An 18,995-nucleotide genomic window follows, 5' to 3' on the forward strand; every position below is an offset into this window, starting at 1 on the left:
GCAAACTTCGAGATATGTTTGCAGAGATGTAAAATCTTCTATTTTGAAAATAATTTTCTTTCCTTTCTTCTAGGTATGGTTTCACAAATATGCGCTATATTGCCTCCCTGATTAGTGGAGTGGGCATTTTCATGATGGGTGCAGGACTTTCTTGGTATCATGGGATCATGGGTTTACTCCACCCTCATCCTGTAGAATCTCTTCTCTGGGTAGGCTAATCTTGTTTGGTATTGTATTTAACACCAGTAACTTGTTAAAAAATAGTGGCATAGTCTGAAATTCACTTCCTGAGTCAGTTTGAATCCCAACACAATTAATTTAAACCATTCTTAGTGAAAGTGTGTTTTAAGAAAAAAAAAATCTTTAAACTATAGCTGATCTTGCAGCAAAATGAGCTATTTTTCAAGCCCTGCATCTTCCTTTCATATCCCCCCCTCTAAGAGGTCCTCCTTTCCTGTGTTGGAATATATTGCATGATTCAATTATTGTTGGTTCCTTCTGTTGAGGGATAATTACATGGCACAGTGGGTAATGTGGTTCTGGAATGCTGTGTTTGGATAGCCTGTGGTGAAGAGATCTGTAGAAATATGCATATAATATAATATAGTATCATATCTGATTCTTTTTTCTTTTTTTCATTCAGGCATACTGCATTTTAGCAGGGTCATTGGTATCGGAAGGAGGTATGCAGTTTCAAGTTTCTATTTAAGTATTTTTAATCTCTTAAGATTACAATGTCAGTAATTACAGTAATAAATGATCCTTGCTTACAGAGTGAAGTTTTAAATTCTGTTGCAAATACTTGTAAACAAAAAAAAAAAAGTGAAAACTTTTCTTTTTTATATATGTCTATATAATAAGAAGTTGAGGAACATAATTTGGAAAGTAGGCATGGATTGACTTTCTGGTATTAAACTATCAATGAATATAACTCTTCGGATTTGTATGGGAGATATGCTTGTAGAAAAGAAAGCAACTATACTTCATTCAAAGTACCTATAATAAGTGCTTTCTAGATGATCTGTTGCTATGATATTATAAGGAAAAGTTCCCAATTTTCAAAATGGAAATTAGTCCTTTGGCCTCTAGCAATTTTCAGCAACAACTTTGTTGTTTCAGCCACCCTGCTTGTTGCTATAAATGAAATTCGGAGGAGTGCTCGAGCCAAGGGTCTTTCATTTTATCAATATGGTATGTATCATTATAGCAGTAAGGTATGTGGTTATTTAAAACACAATCTGTTCACTACTGTTTTCCTTTTTCCTTTCTCCTTTATTGATCTTTTTTCTCTTCTACTTACAAATAACATTTTACAAATTAGGTGAAAACTGTTGATTTAAGAGCGCTACTTAAATACTTGGCTAAGTGCATGTATTTTTCAGGATAAATATCCCTTTTAATTTTTCTAACATTTTTGAGAAGCTTCCATAATTGGGCTTGTTTTGTGTATATATAAATGCTTTTGGAAGTGTGAGCATATGCAAAAATTCACTTTACACCTATATAATTGCATAAATTGCTCTTTTAAATTGCTCTTGTTAGTATAGTTTAAGTACTATGCATAACATAGTAAAGCTAAGCTTTCAAAGCAATGTAACTTTTTGTTGTTGTGTGTGCAGTTGTGCAGAGTCGTGATCCTAGTACCAATGTGGTGTTACTGGAGGATGCTGCAGCAGTTCTGAGTGTGGCTGTAGCTGCCACCTGTATGGGTCTGACTTCTTTAACAGGTAAAATTCTGCACAGAGGCAGGCAGAATGTGGATTTCTCCCCATGCATGATATGAATATAGAGCCTTTAGTTTATATTGGTTGACTTAAATGTATCTCTGCTCTTCATTTCTGATACTTGTACTCTGTAAGCACATTTTTGAGCTATTTTGTCATACAAAGTTATTTTTTACTAAAGGTAAGATGATTTGTATGCCAAGTGGTTCAATGTATATCTTTGCTGCATAGTTAAGTTTTCTAAAGAGGTATGATTACTTATTCATCCCTTTTAAAGTATTGATTTTTTAAAGATAATAAATATTGGAATTTTGTTTCTTTTCGCTTCTAATGATTTAATTGCAAGCTTCATTTTTTATATAGAAGTAATTTTTAAATTTCACTTCTAGTTTCCTTCATCAGCTTTAAACCAGTACTATTTCTATAGGTCTGAACATGAGTAAGTGTTTGAAACTTACTAATAAATACTGTATTCCAGAAATGGTTAATACTTGCAAATTTTTGAGTTACTCATAAAAAACCGCTGGATTTTATGCTGCTACCTATGTTTCAGTGTATGTAACTTTGTGTATAAATTTGTTTACTAATATAGAAACACATACTGACAAGAGTTTACTCATTTAGTAGTCCTGTAGGAGACAGGAGTCCTCTAAGGGACAGGAGGGACTTAAAGGTTTGTTTTATGATAAATTCTTTTGTACCAGTTTCATTGTGTTCCTCAGTACGAAAAAGAATTACTGAATTAAGAAAAAAAAAGGTCAAATAAGTGACCAACTGAAAAAAACACCCCACCAACCAAAAAAATCTCACCAAAAAGCAAAACCCGGAAAACACCTCAAAACTAACTATGTACTCTTTTCAGTGTGAAATTGGAATTCTCTGCTATGTTTTAGAAATACTCTGTGAAACTAATTTGATGTATCTTGTTTAGGAAACCCATATTATGACAGTGTGGGGTCTCTAGGTGTTGGAACTTTGTTAGGAACTGTGTCAGCATTTCTAATCTACACTAACACTGAAGCCCTGCTGGGACGATCGATTGAACCTGAACAACTGCAGCGGCTCACTGAGTTACTGGAAAGTGATCCTGTAGTAAGGTAAGAATCTTTACAGCTCAGTCTCTACTATAAACAACAAAAAGCAAGGAAATAACATTTAATGAGAGAAATCTGGTGAGATTATTTTTAGTGTGGAATCTTCTGTATTGAGATTCTAGAGTCTTTATTATTGCTAACTTCTATTTCTGTGCTAAAACTTCCATTAAAAGAATACTTGTACCTCTTGGGTGTTCAACAGCTAAAACAGCACTGCAGATGCCTTCTAGCAGTCACATTAATTACAGAAATTGACAATGACCTAATGAGAAAGCCATCAGAAACTTAACTATTTTCAAATTAATGAGATTCAACCACTTAAATGATACTGTTATGTTGCTTGAATAGTTTATTAGGACTTAAATATTTAAATTCTATTGCTGTTAATATTCAGTATGTGGAATTCTGTAGCAGTTGGCAGGACGTGGTGCAGTAGCATTATGATACCATGGATTCTTCATGTTACATGCTTACAAAATTAGCTCATTGCTAATTTCTCCTTCTTAGTAAGTCTGCAATTTGTAGTAAACTTACAGCTCATTGGAGTTCTAAAATCTTTCTTAAATGCTTTTCAATGATCTATTTTAGCTTTACCCTATTAACCTTGATTTAGAAGCAAACTTCTTTTTGTTTTCTTTTAAATATTTATTTAGGAAAATATTTCTGTGTAAATCAGCTGAAATATTGTGGTGCTTTTTTTATATGTAGTAATTTTTGAGCTGTGGAGGGAAAAATCCCCAAGCCCATTAGTTAAAATGAGAGTACTTGAAAGAAAGTAAGTGCTGCATCATCATAGTTCCAAGCAAGAGGTCTGGATGACATGGTCTTCATTCCAGAAACTGAACAAGAATCCTATTTGGAATAGAAATCTGATAGAATTTTCAGATGTCAGTAAATTAAGTATTTGTTGTGGTCCTAGATTAGTCTGAATGGTGAAAGATCTGTCGGCAGTGCTGTGTTAGAGTAGGTGAGTTTGCATGACTTGTACTTCTTTTTTCCAAAGTGCACAGGTGGCTTTTGCTTGTCTCAGGCTGAAATAATAAAATTTCTCCTAGGCCAAGCCCCATTTTATATTGTATTCCATTTTATGGGTGACTCAAACTTCTCAACAGAGCAGACTTAGTTCATGTTCTTCTTGCTATAGACATTTTTTTAAACAAGAAGTACCTTAATTTTAAAATAAAGCATGAATAATAAAAGAAATAAAGACTTGTGAGAAACTGGATGTTTTTATTTTTTTGAGGTTAGAAGCTGAAACATGTTTAGGTGCTTATCATACCCTCTGTATTCACTTTTGTCTTCAGTTATTTCTTTCTTAGATCCATTTCGTTACCAGCTTTGATGTCTTTCAGTGCCCAGTTTTTCTTTGACCAAGATCTAACAACAAGCCTGCTATCTCTAGTTTGTTAATGTACATCTTCTAATAAGACACCTGGTCTTAATCTCAGTTCTCCACAAACTTATATTACCCTTGCTTGTTACTAGGCATAATTTGGGGGAAAAGATGAAAACAAACAAACCAAAGGCTGAAATAAGGAAAAATATAGCAGCTGAATTGACTAAGCCTTTTAACATTAAGTATTTCTTCAAAGGGCTACCTATATATTGTCATTAACATAAGCTTTGGACTTCTAGGAGTGTCAGCATTTTGTTGATTATTCTGACTCTCACATTTTCTAAAATGGAGATGTGTAGGAGTGTGTTGTACTCTTACATATCCTTCTGACAGAAAATGTAAAAGAAGATGCTCCTGATTACTGGCCTGCTTCTAAAGCTGTGACTAATATTTGTTCTTTTTATTTCAACCTTTCAGGGTTTTCAGTTCTCAGTGCAATGCTTTTTGTAATTGCTGCTCTCTTCTTCTTTCAGGCATGGTTTGCAGTGTTTATTTTCAGATGTGTTTTACAATATCAGAAAGAGATACACTGGGGGATCATTTAGTATTCATCCAAAAGTATTTTAGATCCAATTTGACAAAAGGATCCAGGGGCTCTGATATCTCCTCCTTCAGCCCCTGTTAGCACCATCTCTAAAGTTACTGTTCCAGCAGTAGCTTGCCTGAACATCATGATCCACTGCTAATTAGGAAGTATTTGATTATCAGATAATACTAACTGCTGTCCTACTAAAATAAGTCTCTGTGGTTCTGATATTTTTTCAACTAAATCTTGATACTTTAATATTTTTTTATAACAGGATTCTTTGACAAGACCTACATTCTCTAAAATCTTAATGACTGGAAGTAGTGTTCTTAATATAGATTTTTTTTTCTCCCATCCTTTTAAACTATTTTTCCTTCAGTTGTCATGTGAAGTTGTCCTCACTTAAGGACTGGATGGACTTGTTGACTGTTCTTAAATTTTGGCACAGTGTTGTTAATGTGGTTTGTTTTTGTTTTAATTCTCATCAGTATTGCAAGATGAAAAATAGTTTTTCCTTGACAGTTATTTTTAGTTCTTTTAACTCTTGAATACAAGTCTTATCTTTCCTGGGCAGATTATATGCACTAAGGTAGACAGTTTTCCTTCACATTTATAGAATATGCATAATTTCACTGAATTTTATCAGGCTTAATGGGAAGCTCAAATATCACTTTTCTTCTTGCGTAGTTCTGAGAGGCACCTGATATGTCTTCAACATTTTTGAATCATGTGGCTCCAAATTCTCTTTATTGAGCACATCTGTTATCTTAAATATCCTCTTTGGGATGAAGTAGTTTGATGTCATCTAGTTTACTCCAATTAATCCTTTCTTGATTTGATAACTTCCTGCAGAATAGTTGTGTGAATTGGAATGGACCTGGAAACTCTTTATTGCTACCAGTAAGCTGATAGTTCTTTTAATCTGCTTAAATATTTACTAAGATGTATTTTTTGGTGTCTCTATATTTAGTTCATGTTCTATTTCTTCTTCTTAATATGCTTACCTTTTCTCCACCCTGAGTATTACAAGAAGTATTCTGTAAAAATTTCCTGTGATTGTTCATCTTAAAGTTTCTGTCTCCTGTTCTTTTTTGGCTGTTCATTCTAACAGGCTCCTTCCAACATACATGCCTTCTGCTTTCTGGCTGCACTGCCTGTGAAGTTATTTCTGACTTCTAAACATTCAAATGCAAAGAAGCATTTCTAGTTGGGAAGAGTAAATTTGCTTGAGACAAAGGGCATGCTAAATTTGTAGATTCTGTGAAATTGCACAATTTAGCAAAATAAAGTTTGGTACTTTCCATCAAGTGAACTGCATTGCTGAATCTAAATTTTGTGTTAGAATTTACCAAATAGTCAAGAATGCATTTTTTTATTAATAAAACTAAAAGTCTTTGAAATTTTTTATACTTGTTTTACTTGGAAAATGTCAGAAGCAAGAATTTTAAAAATATGAACCTTTTGTGATTTATATCCTATGTTTTAGTCTCAACTTATTTTTTCTGACCTTGATGGAAAAATGTGGAAACTTACTCTGCAGTGGCAATTTTAAATTTTCTTGGCTTTGAACATAAACTGAGTTTTATAATTAGGAAGAAACTCAAATATTTTATTTTGTGTTTATTTTACTTTTGAAATTCATCACAGTATGTCTTGGTCCTGAGTTTGCTTCCTATCCCATAAAAGTTAGAGCTTGTTGTTTACTACCTATATTCACACATTAGAATTTGTCCAACAAGCTGGAACAAAACTCTGCTACAGAAACCCAGGATTTTTCAAAGGACCAAAATATAAACATTAGAGCTTTCAAGTTCTAGTATTTATTAGGAGCCTTTAAATAAATACACATTTTCAGCATTTACAAACATGATAAGCTGTGATTTATAGTTCTGAAGGATCAAAAATGAATCCTAAACACAATATTTGTAACTTTTTCATATGTCAAATGTATTTTTGAAAATTCTCCAGAAGATCATGCCTTTATCAACTTTAGGAAAGGATACTTCTATAATTGAAATGCCTCTTTTCATTAATTTACAACTGGTTATTATTCCTTTCTTCAGAATTGAGAGTACTTAAAGACTGTTAAATAGTGTCATGTATATGCACAAAAACTACTCTGCAGTGGAAAATAAGTTGGACATAAACTTTTAACACAGAATGGAGAAGTTCGCACTTTTTTTAATTGTGGAATTTTTTTAATATACTATTATTCCAGTTCTAAGTCTGGGATGCTTCTAGCTTTCTGTCTTTTATTGCAGTGATTTATACATGTGTTGGTGTTGCAGAAACATATGGAAGTGAAATAACTAGTTAAACATAAATCAATATTTAATGGAAGTGTGGGTGGGCAAAATGAGGATATTTTGTCAAAGACTGACCTTTTAAAATTACAGGATCGTTTTGCGGTGACAGTATTGTTAACATGAGAAGTCAAACTAGCTAGTGGTTTATTCTATGTTGTTTTACATTTTCTTTAAAAATGTATATGTTTCAGAGCAATTCATGATGTTAAAGCTACAGACATGGGAATGAGCAAAGTGAGATTCAAGGCAGAAGTAGACTTTGATGGACGTGTTGTTACTCGGTCTTACCTGGAGAAACAAGACATCGAACAGCTGCTACAAGTATGCATAAAAATTGCCTTTGTAACCCCCAATATTTGATACTTTCCAGTTCAAGTACCTCTAAACTGAAGGCTTACAGATAGATGAGATACATTTCACTTCTTCATTTGAAGGGTTGCAGGGTTCCTTTATGTTAGTGTTTTAAATGTACTTAGAGATAATTATGAGCTGCTGAAAAAGAGCTACTTTTGGCCTGAGAAGGAGGAAGGCAAGTTTTTCTTTTTTTTAACTCGTTACCCTTGAGATTGGCTCAGGTGGTCAGAGGCAAGTGCTAATAATGCCGAGGTTACGGGTTTGCTCCCTGCACGGGTCATTCATACAAGTGTTGGTGTCAATGACCCTTGTGAGTCCCTTCCAACTCAGAATATTCTTGATTCTGTGATCTTTTCTGTTAGAAAACAGAGATTTGTGAAGGAAAAAAAAATTATGAGAACATAATTCTTCCAATATATTTATTGAATTACAAGATCTGCAATTAAAACTAGAAGCTTGTCACCTGCAAATAGGGATCTGTTTTGGCAGAGCCATTTGCCCTGGGCATGGCAAACCCAGTGTTTGGGGTTTACAGGTCCAGCCATTCAGACTCCGCGTGGATATGGATTACTTGCATCACATGATTTAGCATTTTGATGATGTTTGAAAATTAACCATCCTTCAGCAAGTGTCAGTCTCTGATTTCATCATGGTTCAGACCAGCTTTTCTTAAGCCTTCTTTTCAATACAGAAATGCAGAACAGTTCTCTGCTTTATTCTATATGGCAGAACTATGAAGTATGAAAAAAAAAATCTGAATAAAAAGAGAGTTTTAAGTAAACAAAATGTTTTGACAAGACATGTTTTTTTTTTCACTGGTACCTTGCTTATGTACATTTGTTTGTGTACAAAATTTCTTTTCTACCCTTTCAAAATGAAATACAGATGTCTGCATTTTTTTGTCCATTAAACATGACTTACAAGTTATGTTTACTTTTAAATTTTACATTGCAATTTTAAATAATTAGTCAGTATCCCAGTTTTAAAATATGTTAATGTCAAAATAAGAATTGTGTATATATAGTGCAATATCTGATCTGTTAATCTACCTAGTTTCAATTTATTACATTTTTGAGAGGAAGAGTGCTATCAGCTTTGTACCACTGAGACACTGCAGGTTTGCCTGATTTTATATTGCTAGTTGCTTTGCTGTTGCAGTTTTTAGTACACTTGTCTTCTTTTAAAGGCTTTGTTAGCTTTTATTTTTTACCTGCTATTCCCTTTGGGAATTGCTTACAACCTTCACTAGTTCTTCCAGTCCTTTGAGTATTGTTGGGAAAGATCTTCCTGATTAAGCCTAGGTTGGCAACTGTGTCTTACACAGGTCATTGTTGTTTCATGTAGTAACCTCATGTCAGCTGTAAAACTTGTCATTGAAGCTCCTTTCAGTAGGCTTCAGCCATCCAAAGTCAAATGCAGGCATCCTGCTTGCCTTTTGACCTATACTTTTTCAAATAAGCAGCTCATTCAACTAGCACTGCTGTCAATGTTATTCTTTCTACAGTTGTGAAATGTTTGTTGAAGTGCTGTCATTTAGATTACCTTGTTTTTTTTCTTGCTAGACTTGCTGTGATTGTAGTCCTGGGTTATTGTGGTTGAGATATGTTTTAAGCTTGCTCAGTTACATTATTCCTCTTCAGTTTTAGAGTAGTGAGAACGGGAAAGAAGTTGCTGTCATGTACTTGTATGCACAAGAAGAATTAACTGTTTCATAGTTTGTTTCTGTTTACAATAACCTATTTATCCTAAATATACTGCAGCTGAGATGAACTACAGGACAAATGGCTTCCAGAGAGCTTGGTGCGAGACTCTAAGGAAAGCTCACTGAAAGGTGGTAGACATAAAGTAGATACAAGAAAAAAAATCTTTACTGTGGTAACGGGTGGTGAGACAGTGGAACAGGTTGTCTAGAGAAGTTGTGGATGCCCCATCGCTTGAGGTGTTTAAGGACAGGGTGGATGGGGCCCTGGGTGACCTGGTGTGGCAGAAAGTGTCCCTGCCCATGGCAGTGGGGGAACAACTAGATGATCTTTAAGGCCCTTTATGACGTAAACCATTGTATAATTCTATGGTAATACTGTAGTACCTGCTTTTGTGCTGCTGATGTCTGTGATTTTTTGAAGGGTGGAATTTAACATCCTGTCTTCCTTAGTCTCATTCCTTCAGTTTTATGTGTTGTTGGTCTCTTAGTCTGAGTTCTTGTTAACTGTCTTCAAGTTTCTGATATTATGGAAGAGTCATATTTACAGCAGCATTTGTTGAAATCCTTGTGGACTTTCAGATGAGTTGGTTATTTGATGCCCAGAGTAGGCAGCGTAATGAAATAACAAGAATGTAGAAAATGGAAAAAGAATGCATGGGGGTACCCTGCTCTACCTTGCTGTGAGGAATACCTCAGAAACTTCTAGAAAATGAATGAAATTCTCTAAACTTATTTGGAAAGTTAAGGAGGAAATCAATTAAAGATAGAAGAAGGTTTTGTATCAAATGCAGGTGATAATGACAGAGCCAGCTGTTTTCATTGAATGGATGCTACTCTTCTGTGTCTTTGAAACACAAGAACAGATGATGTTTTCAGAGCAAATAGCAAAAGCTGAAGTGTTTTGTTTAGGTATTTTTTCCTCCCTCTTGAAATATGTCAAGACCCTCTGGAGTGTTATTCCTTTATTTTCTTTTCCTCATCTCAATCTCTTAAATTTAATTTCTTCCTAGGAAATTCAGCAAGTGAAAACCCTTGAAGAATTAGAAGCCTTTATGCTTAAGCATGGTGAGAATATCATTGACATGCTGGGTGCTGAAGTAGACAGACTTGAGAAGGACCTGAAGGTAAATTTAACTGCTTATTAGTGAGTGCTTATTCTGTGATATATTTTAAACAATATCACTACATCTAATTTCTGGGATTTCATTTGTAAATACGAGAGAGGGAAAGAAGTTGATACTGCAAATGCAGATTTTCTTGCTATAATAGTGTTATCTTAGTTCTGGTCATCAGCAAATTCTTACTTAACCACTGATCCATTTGTTATATCTTTTCTTCCATTTTATAGCAACATAGAACAAATTTTCATTCAATAGACCTGAATGTGTCTTTTTTACTGTATTCTCAGAATGTCAGACTATTTATAGGCTGTTGAATTCTGTTTTGGCTGTAAAAAAGTAAATTTTCTTTTTCTTTTCTTTTTTTTTTTAACTGGATCTTAGAATTGTATCAAATATTTCTGGGTGATGGGACTGCTACTCAACATGTTTTACTCTTGTTGAAGTTGTGCAGTGTTTATTTTACTTTACAAAGTAAAGATAAGCTGTCTTATAAATTTTTTTCATTCTGCAATTTAAATATCCTCTGGCTGATGGAAGAAAGGGTTGTTCCCATTTTTAATTTTGTAAGTATATTGGGGCTGTCAGTCTTACTTTCCTGGCATGAATTCAGAATTCCAAGTATACTGACCCCCAGATAAATGCAGTCCTGCCATGACTGTCTCTTCTAGCCATGAGAGTAGTGACTCAAGAGTATGCCTGTTCTTGCTTGTTATATTTCATAGATATTCTAGTTTAAGTTTCTATCGCTAAGGTTGTCCTGTTTAAGAATCAAAATACTATTTTTGATTTTAACTGTACCCTCTGAATCAGTTCTTCGTACATGTTTTTTGAGGAGCAGGATCACACCTAAATTTTTTATAAATGTGGATACTACTTTTTGGTATAGGCATTTACATATAGCAGTTGTGTTGGTATTGAATATGGTTTAGTAAATATACTAGGCAGGTTCACATGCTGGGTGTCTTTGCAGTCATGACTTTCTCATGGATTGTACAATTCATGTAATGGTGATAACATATTTCTATAATATCAAAAAAATACATAAGATGACTTAGCCTTCCAAAAACGTCTTATAATGTGGACAATGTTTATTGAAACTCTTCCTCATTTTAAAATAGTCCCTATGTTACCCAAAAAGGGGATTTATTATCCAGTTGACAACATCATACTGGAAACACATTATTTGTAACCATGTACAAAATTTGAATATTTTCAATACATTGTTTTAAAATTTTATTTCAGCAACGAAATCCTGATGTTCGTCATGTGGATTTGGAGATACTGTAGACTTGAACAGGAGAAATCTTCAGATTGCAACCCTTGTGGAAAGAAGTCCCATAATGGGCTGAAAAGCTTCTGAGATTGCAGTGACCTCAGCACCATACCTCGCTTCCTTTGCCGTAGGCTTCCTGGACTGTTAGCACTGCTTCTGTTCCTGGAAGAGCGCTAGACTTGCAGACAAAAATTTCCATGGCAAATTCAGTATCAAAAAGCTACTTGAGTTAAAATCCACAGGAGAGTCTGTCCAAGTATATTTACTGCGATCCAGAACTTAAAACTTGAGGTTTAGTTAGGCAAACACAGCTGCCTGAAACTATACAACACACGTAGTTTTTCCATTTGTGTCCCTTTGCAGTCTGTTTGCACTTCTTTAGTTTCTTTCAAGATATCATTAAAGGTTCTTGGGAGATATTAAGATTAGATAGGAAGAGTTTGTTCCAGTGGAACCTGCCAACCTTAAATTGTAATATTTCAGCTGTGTGATTGTTTCACAGTTTTTCTTTTCTATGAGATAAATTGTTTCAAATGGGCACTCGCCTTATCTCAAGTACCATGACCTGGAAACCTGCTTTTTGCCACCATTATGATTACAACTGCACTTCAGGAAAACAAGGCTTTTCACCTTAGAGGAGCCAGCTGTATGGGTTTAGCCAGAGTACATTAAATTACTGTGAAAAATAACTGCGTACAAATTTTGGTGCACTTCTGCTCTTTAAATTTTGTTTGTTTTTTTCCCTACTTTCACACTTGTTTTCTTATTTGTAAATATCTTCAGATGTAATCTGGGAGATATTTATGGCAGTGCTTATTAAAAGTTACCTGGCATTTTTGGCTTTTTATATTTTGATAGACTCTTTTGCCAGATATGGGAATATATAATAGTAAAAAAATTATCTATTTATAATTAAACAAAATAATACATTGTATTTTTAATTTATTTTCCTTTAGATATTACCTGAATTCCAAACCACTTACTCTGAATTTTTTGATAACTTGACCTTGCTTGTTTGGGAGAGTAATTCTATCAGTGGTCCTCAACAATCCAGAGATAAGTGATTAGTTTATAACTTGGAAATGTGAAATTCCAGGACTGTGTACAGTTGTCTCAAGGCTTTCTGCAGTAGGTACTCAAATTTGTACCAGATTCTTTGAGACTGAGCCTTTATTAATAAAGGCCATGAGTACTGAACCTGCATGTTGAAATATAAATTAAATAACCATATTTAAATAGCACTGAGGAAAATTCTTTATGCACTTTAATGTAAAATAAGATTTGCTGGTGGGTGACAGGTGGTAATAAGACCATCCTAGTAACTCAGTTGTGGAGTAATGGCTGAATTGCTGAAAGAAGAAATGTTGATGTGAATCACAAGTCTTCAAAAATCAATGTAAGATTATATTATAAACATTGCAGCAAATAATTGTGGAGACCAATATGTCCAGATCTGACTAAAAGCATTTTAGAATTATTTTTTTTTTCATACTAGGTGTCATTTACCATTGAACAATAAGAATTTAAAATAACATGCCTTTCTGACAACTGCAAAGCACTTTGCATGCTAGTTATTTTAAGTATAAAAACATTCCAGAGTTAAGTGACAGATGGGGCTTCACATACAGTAATTGTGGGTGAAAGGATCTCCTTGGTACCCTTTTCCATAATCCCTATTCACTGGTGGCTTCTTTATAGCATATTACCTTGTTATGGCTAATTCAAAAGAAGACTTACTTTATCTGGTTTTCTCCTATTGTAAAACTAGTTAGGATATTTAAGCCTGATGATTTAAAATGCAGTTTAAAGGTAATTTGGAAGTCTCCCATATCAAATAAATAAGGCATATTTTCGCAGATTATAAATAATTCACTTTCTACTTGCCCTTCTATGTAAAATTCATCTCATCTCAGTATGCACTCTCCTGGTATTAGTCTTATTTATGAAGAGCACTGGAATCTGGTAACGCATAGCATCTTTTCTTCTCCCTAGAATATTTATATGGATTTTGAATTTGAATAAACACATTAATAAACCAGTTATTTCAGAAATCAAAAACCTGAAGAGAAGTAAAACTGGGAGAATATTCTTCCTGCAGAAGTTAGAGAAGACAGCCAGTGTTATCCAAGTGGTTTGCATGCTGGAGTTACTGATGAATGAATCGTGTCAGTGTGCACTTTGCAGGGTGGAACTTTCCCTGCAGGGTTAGTAAACATTATCTCAATAGCAAAGTGTTCCTGTATAATTTTTAAGAGGAGGTATGAGCTTATATTCTTACAGGACATCTGCTCCAAAAGCCTATAAAAATGGGTTTTTATTCATTGGAGATGTAATTCATCTGAATTCTAATCTTAGTTTCCTTATTTGAGTCAGAAAAATACCCATCCATACCTTTTGTTTATATTCCAAGATAGAATTGAGTTCCTTGTCTCCCTGTTACTTTACTGATTATCACAATATGTTAAATTCAAGATGCCAGGACTTGAGTGTTTTGGAGTACATTGACCAGTCTGAGGATCCAGTTCTGTTTTTTAAAATGACCTGGATGGTGATATACTTCAAAAAGGCAGGCAGACTGGTTTTGGCAGTACCTTGTAAGTTTCCATGTCATGCAATTGCATGAACTACTGATTCATTGAGCTTGCCAGGTTGGAAAGGAATAGTAATTCCAAGCTGTTACATTTTAATTTATATGTTATAATTTGCAAATCATTTTTAACTATACAACATTTTTACTTTTTTTTCTTTAACTGTCTTTATAGTCAAAACCTTGAGGTAATGTGGGTCCACTTCTTACTTTACTTTTGTTTTAATGTTTTTGGGGAAAATAATTATCTAATACATTTACATGATAGAGTCCTCAGATTAAAGAACTGTACATGTGTGGAGGATTGAATTTTTCTTTATCACGAATGCAATTACAGAATTGTTTTTTTAACTGATTTTAAGGAAAAGAAGTGAGGATTTACCTAACAATAAAGTTATATTCTAGGATTTTTTCAATTAAGGTGTGGTGTTTTAAAATAATTTATTTCTGTAGACTGGCCTTGCAGGTTCTATTTTTTTCAAATTGTATTCAAAATGTGGCTGCCCTCTGCTTTGTGGAAGATTTCTTACATGCTGTGCAGTGACTCATAGTTCTGTAAAACTTGCAATGTTTGAAAAACTTGTCTTAGTGTTCCAATATACTGAATTATCCTAATGATCTAATGGCTGGATTTAATAATACTTTTTTTCTGTAGAATATTTTTTTTCTGTAAAAGATAAAATTTTGAAGTAATTATCTTGCCCCCAGCAATGAACTCCAAGTCTAAATTGTCTCTATCATACACTGGAATTCAGCATTTGATGTGGTGTCCCTTTCTCCCTCCACTTTTAAAGCATTTATTAAGGATACAGTGGTAGTAGTAAATACCCCAATGGATTACTGTATTACAGGGACTGTTTGGTGGTTTGTGTTCTGGTCCAGAAGTACTGGGGGGAACATATTTTTTAAGGACAAGTTTGCATCCTTTATTCCTTGTGAATCATCTTTGAACCAAAGGCTTTTTAGACACTATTTTTTTTCCCTTCCTTGAATTCCCACACTGATTTTATTGCTTCAAAATGACTCTCTACTTTTGGAGGAAGAAGCTATTATGAACATCTTATATTTTAAAAACAGGGCTAAATTCTACTCCGGATCTGTGACTTTTGTACTGTACTTCTTGTTCATTAATAGTTGCAAATAGTGATTACTGTTTTGAAAGCTACAAACCATGTTAGCCAAAACCAAGTTTACTGGTTCTGTCAGGTGCAGCTTTTTCAGCTGTATCTGGAGACTAAGTTTTTGAGAGATTTCTACTGCCCCCTCTTTGATAAAGGAGTGTACAGGAATGTTTTTAGGTATGTTTTGTGTAAGTTATACATTGATTGCAATCTTGCATCCTCTTTATTTTAAATAATTTAACCTTTTTTTTTTTCTGCAACAAAGAAAAAAATATGCATTGTAGAAGTACCTCTAATAGTGATGAGCACATCAAATACAGTCTTCATGCAAAGAGCTTTTATGCCCTAGTCTATTCAAAGTGTGACAATTCTTTAAAATTGCCTTTTTTAAAACTTGACTTAGATGTTTTCCTTATAGAAGAAACCAGAACACCATATTGTTTAAGATTTGAAAACAAAGTGTTTCCTTTTATGTTCACATGTTCTTGAGGCATTTTGGCAAGGTAGAATAACTGATGAATATTGACTCCTGTATGAAACTTGCCCTTCTATGCATACCTAAAGGCTTACAGAAGTGAATATAAAATGACAGTGTGCTTTTTTTCCTTCTAGCTTAAGTATTGTGCTGTTTCTATTCTTATTGTTGGCTCTGAATAGAGAGTACCACTAAAACCTCTTGCAGTTTACCTGCATAATGTAAATGAGAAGTTGAGATGTACCAAAAAGATTTTTTTTTTCTAGAGGGTTTGCGTAGCTTAAGTTATTTTTCCTTTCTTGTTAGTGAGACACAAATCATGATGATCCAAAGTAGACTATATTACATAAAAAAAGAAATAGGAATCCAGGCTCTAATGTACAATAGTTCAATTTTTGAAATGTATGTCCTTTGAGGAAAATAAAATGGAAGGTCTAAGTGGATGTAGGGTCTATAGAAACTGCAGTCAGTCAGGCTTTGCTGAAGCAAAAGAAACTAAAAGTATATGATGAAAAGAATACAAGGAAGGAAAAGACCTGAGATGTTGAGTACTTGGAAATAGGAAAGGATGAAAATAATCTAAAAAACTTATCCAGAAATAAGAAATAATGATTGGAGAAGTAAAGAACAGTAAGAAATTATCTTATTAGAATGCACAAAACTAGGTTAGGATGAGGTTTTCTTTCCTTTACCAGTATTCTGACAGTTGGATAATTCCCCCAGCAAAAATCTGTATTTTTTTCCTGTAATGAAAATCAGAGCCTCTGTCTGGCTGTGTCCTAATACAGTGTTCAGCCTTGCAGGTACAAACCTATTTGTCCACTGAAAACTGCTAAGGGTGATAAAATCTCTGTTGTTGTTGGTGAGGTATGTGTTTGGTAAGTGAAGGGTGAGTAATGTTATTCGTGGAAATGAGAGCTGGAGTGAATTAAAGAGAAAATTAACTGATTCTTTTAGACAGAAGATGACTGAAGCACCATACTGAATGTGCTGTGGAAAAAGAAGTGCTCTGTTCTAAAGTCTACAGAATTCTTGCAGTGGACTGTAGTCATTGATGAATACATTAGTCTGTATTTTTCAGTTTGCTGAGATGTCTGTGGATAAGCAAGATTTCTAATTAAATCACATTCTGAAAAGGAGATAAAACATTCAAAATGTAATGTGAAAAGGATGTGTGTTCGTACCACAGACACTATAGTACATTATAATAAATAGGCAGAAAATATTCTGTATTATGTAGGGTGCTTGTGGACAATTTTTTTTTCCTGGCTAAATCAAAGCTGTGAATTAAAATAAAAGGTTGTGGTTACTTTTTATAAGTGTTACAATAACAGCAAGCCCAGTCAAATTTTTTTATAGCCAGCATTCATAGTTCTATTTTGGGGAGGAGGTGTCTGTTAAAATAGTGGAATACAGGTCCATAATCTAGCATAAGTTTGGTTTTTGTAATTAAGTTTAGACTGTGTTTGAAACTTTGGAGGGGTTGTGATCAGCTGCTTCAAATCTGAAGTCAGAAGAAAAAAAAAGGCAATGATGGATAAATGATGTAATATAAAAGGGATTTTGTACATTTTTCTTCAAATTAAATATACCGAAGAACTGTGTGAGAAGTGTTAAAAAAATGCCTAAAACATTTGCAGTTTGGCTATTGCCAAGATAGTATTAAATTTTAACAGTGAACATTGGATTGAACAACAGTGGATTGAACAACAGTGAGGATTTTTCACTCCTGTTAGAATTTTCAAAGGGCAATCTCAAAATCTATTTTTCCATGCAGCCTTTTAATCGGATTCACCAGCCCCCTTTCCACCCTGCTCTTTGCGTTTGGTGTATTGGCTTTTTCATTCTGTGTCTTGGTTATTCCATATTAGTATGGGGAAGTAATTTTGATTTGTGAGATGTAGATATTGGAATATTTACCTGCGTATGTTCTTTGTTTTGTAATTATACTTGAATTCAGTACATTCTGTATCATGTCTGGAAGTTGTATTTACTCAGTAAAATGTTACATAGCCAGTAAGGGTGGTGTTCTGTTAATTGAAGTAGTTTTATATGTATTGGAAAAGTAACCAATAACACTGGCTTTAGGCAGCTGATGATTCACTATGTTTCTGAATTCAAATTGCATATAGCTATTTTATGGATGCAAAACAAAGGTTCTGTCCATCTGTTTGTACTCGTTATTCAGTCTGCCTTTGCGACACTGGCACACCCTGTTCAATAGCATGGGCTTGGTGAGGGAGCAACCTGCCCAGGCTGGCCAAACTCTGTAGTTGTTCTCTGAATCTCACTGGCAACTCTGCCTTTCATCCTATTCAACCCCTGCCCACAGAGAGGGCAGTTCCTTCCCCCCTACTGAGAAAGCTCTTTCCATCTGGTTCAGAGGCCCCACTGGCACTGTCTCCAGTTGGGACTAGATGTCAGGATCCAACTGTAAGGATGACATGAAGAAAGTTAGTTCTACACATGGGTTGCATGTCTGTTTATAGTCAAGGGCATGAAGAATTCCTTGAAGAGGTTGGATTTATGTGTTAGGCTTGCATAGCAACTATTGTTTCACAATCACAGGAAAGCTGTCCAAGCCTCTTCAGAAAAAGCTTGAAATTAGTCAACTTAGAAAGGATTTAATGTACTGTCTGGTACACTTAAGTGCTACTTTTTATCACTAATACCAATAAAATTGCTTATTTATCCAGTTACGGGAAGAACTGCTTCTAATTGGGCTAAGAAAATATGTGTTTGGAGAAAAGAGTCAAAAATTTCAGAAATCTGGCTGATGAAGTCGAGAAACTTTGAAAAACTGGATTTTTTTTCTATGGTATCAGATACCAGAAATAAAGTGGTCAAGCAACATATTGCAGGAAAGATTTTGGCTATGCACTGTATGTCCTTATTGCTAAAGATATTTCATTTCATAGTTAAGGTATTCTCAAGAGAAGGTTTTTGACTTCCTATAGTTTTGTTGTGTTTGCTTTTTTTTTCCTCTAATGAACCAAATGGCACAAGATCCATCTGAGCAGAGAAGTCAGACTTGAGGGCCTCATCTCTTGTCTATTTGAGGTCAAGTTCAAATAGTGGGCTGTCTTTGGGCTGTTGGAATCACCAAGCAAGTGATCTAAGCCACTTTGAAAGAGGCAGAGAGCTCTGTCTTTTCATGAAATGTAACCTGGAATCTTCAAAATTCCATTCTTTATTTGCTGTCTATGGCATTTACTGAAAGGCCATTCCAAAATAATTTTGTTAAATGGGGTGTAATGGGTTGAAGTGGGACCTTGCAGTCAGCTGGTTGAAGGTGATCTTAGAAGTCCTGTTCAAG

General features: G+C 34.4%; 1 protein-coding gene across 1 annotated transcript in view; it reads left to right on the forward strand.

Annotated features, from left to right (window-relative positions):
- Positions 1-14,701, forward strand: part of SLC30A9 (solute carrier family 30 member 9) — a gene marked incomplete at its 5' end in the record, with an annotated part of 30,857 nt that extends 16,156 nt beyond the window's left edge. The window contains 8 exons of the mRNA XM_083861240.1: positions 74-209; positions 644-683; positions 1,120-1,191; positions 1,620-1,727; positions 2,656-2,821; positions 7,238-7,367; positions 10,113-10,226; positions 11,466-14,701. Coding sequence (XP_083717366.1) covers positions 74-209; positions 644-683; positions 1,120-1,191; positions 1,620-1,727; positions 2,656-2,821; positions 7,238-7,367; positions 10,113-10,226; positions 11,466-11,510 — 811 coding nt within the window. The 3' untranslated portion in view covers positions 11,511-14,701. The remainder of the gene's footprint in view (positions 1-73; positions 210-643; positions 684-1,119; positions 1,192-1,619; positions 1,728-2,655; positions 2,822-7,237; positions 7,368-10,112; positions 10,227-11,465) is intronic.
- Positions 14,702-18,995: the final 4,294 nt, after the last annotated feature.

This window comes from Zosterops lateralis (assembly GCF_965231275.1).
Source record: "Zosterops lateralis genome assembly, chromosome: 5".
In the NCBI taxonomy this organism is placed as follows: domain Eukaryota; kingdom Metazoa; phylum Chordata; class Aves; order Passeriformes; family Zosteropidae; genus Zosterops; species Zosterops lateralis.